Source organism: Haemaphysalis longicornis, unplaced genomic scaffold, assembly GCF_048455015.1.
Source record: "Haemaphysalis longicornis isolate Haplotype H1 unplaced genomic scaffold, Haemaphysalis longicornis Haplotype H1 scaffold_2, whole genome shotgun sequence".
Taxonomy (NCBI): Eukaryota; Metazoa; Arthropoda; class Arachnida; order Ixodida; family Ixodidae; genus Haemaphysalis; species Haemaphysalis longicornis.
Window position 1 is genome coordinate 80,758,944 of NW_027526295.1, and position 5,717 is coordinate 80,764,660.

At 52.1% G+C, this 5,717-nt stretch overlaps 1 protein-coding gene across 1 annotated transcript; it reads right to left on the reverse strand.

Moving 5' to 3' along the window:
• Positions 1-491: 491 nt before the first annotated feature.
• Positions 492-5,326, reverse strand: LOC144168100 (uncharacterized). Its single transcript, XM_077697167.1, has 2 exons — positions 4,560-5,326; positions 492-660 (listed from the first exon to the last, which is right to left on the reverse strand). The coding sequence occupies exons 1-2, from the start codon at positions 5,210-5,212 to the stop codon at positions 492-494; spliced, it is 822 nt and encodes a 273-aa protein (XP_077553293.1). The 5' UTR covers positions 5,213-5,326.
• Positions 5,327-5,717: the final 391 nt, after the last annotated feature.

A 5,717-nucleotide genomic window follows, 5' to 3' on the forward strand; every position in this document is an offset into this window, starting at 1 on the left:
ATTTGCGGCTGTTGCAAATTAAAAGATACGTTCTTAAGGGTTTTTTATTCCAATGACCATATGACTTGCTTTACCCCCCCCCCCTTCCCGAGGATAAGAGGAGGGCTCGGCCCGAGCTATTTAGGAAGGGTTTTTTTTCGTAAAGCGTTTCACTACAGCGTCTTGTTTTCTTTTTTCTCGAGCCAGCCTGGCCGGATTCATTCGGACCACTGCCGGACGTTCGGGAATAACCCAGTATTTACCATAATTAGGACAAATACTGTGTGTGGCGCCGCCGGGCTTTCTTTGAAGGTGATCTCACTGTCTCAACATTGCGCAAAATAATGTTTCCAGCGGCGGTAGCGAAACGGCTACTCCCGGTGCTGCGGTTTCACGCTTCGGTCTCACTTCCGTAGGTCAGCGGCCGGAAATAGGCTCAGTAGCCCGATTCGCAAAAAATTCAAGGCGCGAAATTAAACGGTCTTACAGCAGTTCTATCGCAGCTTTAATTTTCAGCTGCTGTACTTCGAGCCATTGGATTTCACCGCTGTAACCGGCCGACAAACCCCAATGCCCGCCCGCTCTCCGCGGGAGTAGCGCGCGGCACATGCCGGCCAGCGGCCGCTCTCAAACCAGCCGCTCCAGCACTCCATTTGCTCGCAGCGCCCTCGGCGCAGCGCTCTGCGGGCATCAGCGCCGCGCACACACCTCCCCATAAAGAAGGCGTGCGGACGGTAAACTAGCAAATATTTCTAGGGACCATAGTTCGGGAGTTTTCTTTAATACACGTTACGTTCTAGCGCGAGGCGTAAATGACTTTCCCAGAGTTTCAGTACAGTGACTACATGAAACGACGATTATGACGGCGACAAAAACGCTAACAGCCACAGCTCCTAAGCGGCTTCGCCCGCAAAAGCATGTCCCCATAAACTGATTGGTCGGCCAAATAGCTGCAGTACACATTGAGATCGTTCGTAGATGCATCTACGTAGTGCGTGAAAATTCTTCGCCTCGGGTCGATCATTGTTTGACACTTCGGGAAGTTGTATATACTTTTGGCTTGCGCCCTTCTCTCAACTTACACTGAGACATTTCCACTAGGGTATTTGCTGGCAAAGACAGGCTACTTCCCAAGCTCTAGAGGTGCCTGGGATGCTTTTACTAAGTGTTCTGTTTTATGTTGACCCCGACGCTGTTTTCGTCGCGGCCAGAGCAGACACCACCGCAGCCGTCGGCGTCACAACAAGAAGTACTTTATTCGGGCACACCCCCCTCTGTCTCTTGTCACGGGCGGCGCCACCAGACGGCTGGCTGAAACCAGGTGACACCACAACACCTCCTTCCTTCAAGAACTTGTGTAGCTTCACAAGTTCAGACGGGCTGGTAGAACTACACGGCGACCACTACGCGTTCTCACAACACCATCATCTCGATGGTCACTGCCGACGTCTGTTGCTACGTTCGGTGCAGCGTTCGGTATCTCCACCGTTAAATTTGCAGGAGAAGCACCCCGCGTTGTGTCCATAGGAATTCCAGGGTCTGTTTGATTCGGCTGTGAGAACCCCGACAGGTGTCGCCGATTACGCTGCAGGACTGCACCTTGATCACTCTGTACAATATAACAGGGAGGTCGTTGGCCCTCACTTAACACCGTAGCTCGAACTCCTTCAGATCGAACCCACACTCGTTCTCCCGCCTCCAGCAGAGGCAGTGGCCTGACTTGATGGTGCTGGTTGCAGTTGCACTCACTTTTCATCTTGTAAGATGCATCCCTTGTAGCCACTGTGTCTCTAGCAGGCCAGGACGGTTGCAGCAACTGTTTCATCTTCGGTAAGCGAGTTCTGAGTTGCCTTCCCATTAGGAGTTCAGCTGGGCTGAAGCCATTCACGCCCGGGGTGTCTCTGTAGCTGAGTAAAGCTAGATGTGGGTCACTCGATTTGACAAGCAGTTCTTTCACTGTGCGAACCATCCTTTCAGCCTCTCCGTTTGACTGAGGAAAGTGTGGGCTGCTGGTCACAACGGTGAACCCATAGGAGTCGGCAAACCTCTTGACCTCATGGGAAGAAAAGGGTGGCCCGTTATCGGATCTCACAACTTCTGGGATACCATGTCGAATGTCTTGAGCACATCGACGACTGCAGAAGCTGTGGAGGACCTCAGGGTAGCGGGAGTAATAATCCACGAGGAGCAAAAACGTTTGTCCTTTGCTGTGGAAGAGATCCATGCCCAGAACCTCCCATGGGCGGCTCGGTAAGGGTGTGGAAATCAGTGGCTCTGCTGGATTTATCTGAGTTCGTGCACACTGTTCGCATCGGGCTACCATGGACTGGATGTTTTTAGCAATCCCCGGCCACCACACCGAGTATTTGGATTTCGCTTTTCACCGGTTTATACCTTGATGTCCTTCATGCAACAGATGCAGGACTGCTGGTCTCAAGGAAGTAGGGACTACAATGCAGCGACCTTTGAGCAGAAGCCCATCACAGACTGTGATCTCATTAGCTACAGCGGTATACTTCGTCAAATGTAAGGGCAGCTTCTTATGAGGCCAGTCACGTTGGGAAAAAGAAATAAGGGATGTGCACTCGCTATCCGTGCTTTGGGCTCTTTTGACGTCATCCGGATTCAATGGCAAAGTTGAGGATGCGTTGCTAACAACTTCTGTTGCGAACAACTCCACCGAGTCAAAGGGAGAAGAACCCTTCGGTGGTATCCTTGAGAGAGCATCAGCAGTTGCTAGTAGTTTGCCTGGGAAATACTGCATGGTCAACTGGTAGTGCATGAGCTTGAGGCGCAGTCTTTGAACACGAGGAGGGAGCATATCCAGTTCCATTTTGCTAAACAGAGTGACTAGTGGTTGATGATCCGTTTCCACGGCAAAGTTTATGCCCCATACGAACTCATCGAACCTGCGCATTGCCCATGTCTCCGCCAGAGCTTCCTTCTCTGTCTGACTATACCTCTGTTCCGTGACCGTCATGGAGCGAGAAGCAAAAGCCACTGGTCGACGTTCTCCTGAAGGCTGCGTTTGAAGTAAGACTGCTTCGAGTCCGAAAGAACTGGCATCCGCGGAAATCGTGGTGGCGTAGGATGGGTGATATTTAGCCATGCACCTATCAGATACCAGCAGTTGCTTGATCTTGCTGAAGGCTGACTCTTGTTCGGGGTGCCAAGACCAGGCCGTTTTCTTGTTCAGAAGCGCACGCAGGGCTGCTGTAATCTCGGAGATGTTAGGGAGGAACCTAGCTAGATGGTTCACCATCCCGAGAAGTTGGCGAAGTTCGGCGATGTCCTTGGGCGCTTCAAGAGTCTTGATAGCCTACAACTTTTCTGGATCGGGTCTGATGCCATCGGCTAAGATAACCACACGTAGGAAAGGCACTTCGGACACATCAAAGCCGCACTTGTCTCGATATAGAGTTATTCCGGCTTTGGAGCGACGACAGAGGACTTGCTCGAAACGGGCATCGTGCTCTTCCTTGTCGCGACCGAAGACTAGGATGTCGTCAATCATATTTTCAACACCTTCTTGACCTTTGAGGATCCTTGTCACCTGCTTCTGAAAATATTGAGGAGCCGATGTGATACCGAACGGCAGGCGACAAAAACAGTATCGACCAATAGGCGTTACAAATGTTGTCAACTCTTGAGACTCTGGAGCCACCTTGACCTGGTGAAACCCTGCTGTAGCGTCCAGCTTAGAAAAAACTTTTGCGTCGCCTATCAGACCAAGAACTTGCTCGACGGTTGGCAATATGTGGCGTTTTCGAAGCACGAACTCATTCAGGCGAGTCAGGTCAACACAAAGTCGGTAACCACCCGAGGCTTTTGGAACTGCCACGAGTCCCGCACACCAAGGTTTTGGCTTATCTATCCGACGAATGACCCCGTCGGCTTCCGTTCTGTCAAGTTCTTGTCGAACCACCCCTTTCAGTGGGATGGGGACACGCCAAGGTGCACTGAGTGAAAATGGTACGGCGTCAGGTTTCATTCTGATTTGGTATTCTTCTTTCAGCGTGCCGAGGCCCTTAAACCGTTCCGCATAATGCTTCGAAGGGGGAGTCGCTATGTCTCCAAGAAATTTAACGAACTCCAGTGCCTGCAGTGCGGGGAAACCCAGTAGTGGAGTTGTGAGTGACTGCACCACATAGAGTCGCTGTTCACATCCTTTCCCTTGCCACAAGAGCTGGGCGACGTACGATCCCAGTACATGAAGCGGTTGCCCTCCTGGACCAGTCAACAAGTTGTCCACTTTGTCGAGCTGAAGGGGTACTGCAGGGAAATCAGCTGGCACTGCCAAAACTTCCGCACCGGAGTCCACCTTGAAAAAGGCCGTATAATTGTCTACCGTGATATCCACGTACTTGGCGTGCTCGGGTGCGACAACCGTATGCAAGTGGATAGTTGCGAGCTTGGTCGCTTTTCCTTTGCGGGAACGACATACCTCAGCAAAATGTCCTTTCTTTCGGCAATGATTGCAGAGGGACGCCCGTGCTGGGCATTCCGAGCGAGGATGCGGCAAACGTCCGCAGAAAGAACAAGTAGCGGCGCCGGAGAGTTCTGTCTTGAGCGGCGCATACCGCTGCCTGCCCTTTGGACGTCGCGGCGCTTTGTGAGCTTTGGCTGCGTCTAGTTCGACTGGTGGAAATCCTCCAACGGTTCCTTTTGCCGTTTTTTCTTTCTCGGCGTCTTCCCACTGCCGCGCCTGAGTCCAAGCTTCCTTTAGCGACAACTTGGAATTACGGCAAAACTGCTCCGAGAGGCGAGCATCTCTGAGGCCGACCACGAACCTATCCCGCACGAGGCGCTCTTCGACTTGAACAGACAGGTAGCTGCAGCGCTTCACAAGTGTGCATAATTCTGCGTAATAAGCGTCAACACTTTCGCCACGTTCCTGAGTGCGCTTATGAAAGCGAGAGGACTCATAGAGCTCGTTAGCCGGGTGCACGAAGTGTTCAGTAAAACGCTTGACGACGGTCTTGTAGGAGAGCAGCTCGTCCGCAGAAAGCGAGAAAGTGTCGAGCAGGTGTCGACTTTCGGGGCCCATACAATACAAAAGTGACCGTACTTGCACTTCAGCAGACGCGTGGCATACTCCAGAGACCGCTGCGTAGTCCTCGTAACGTGTTTTCCACGTTGGCCAAGACGCAGCGTTGTTGAAGTCGAACGCGTCGGGTTGCCGAAGCGAAATCCCGAGCCACTTGCATTCAGGAGTCTGTTGCTCGTCGGCCATAATTTCTTCTTCTGCCACAGTAAGGATAAGTGAAGGCGTCTATTCGACCACTTCTGACACCATGTTGTGTTTTATGTTGACCCCGACGCTGTTTTCGACGGGGCCAGAGCAGACACCACCGCAGCCGTCGGCGTCACAACAAGAAGTACTTTATTTGTGCACGCCCCCCTGTGTCCCTTGTCACAGGCGGCGCCACTAGACGGCTGTCTGAAACCAGGTGACACCACACTAAGTTCAGTGGTTGGTTCTGAAATTAGGTAGGTTTCGAGGTGTTTATCTACTTTCGGATGCCCTTCCTACACACTGACCTGGTGTTCCAGTTTCGGCTACACAGGGTCATCCGTATTGTTGTGCTTCTACCCTTTCTGTTCTGGTGGATGACCAGCGACTTGAAGGTGTTTCATATGTTCTGCAGTGGTAGATCGTGGCCAAGCCCTTAATTCCTTTCCGAAACAGAGGGTGCTTGAACCATTTGGACGGCTGGGAACCCAGCGTCACTTACCCC

Bases quoted from the DNA above. Each gene is read 5' to 3' on its own strand.
- LOC144168100 (XM_077697167.1), bottom strand. From the start codon at position 5,212: ATGGCCGACGAGCAACAGACTCCTGAATGCAAGTGGCTCGGGATTTCG. The intron at 661-4,559 runs GTATGCGCCGCT...TGATGCCCGCAG, and splicing joins CGTCCAAAGGGCAGGCAGCG to AGCGCTGCGCCGAGGGCGCT.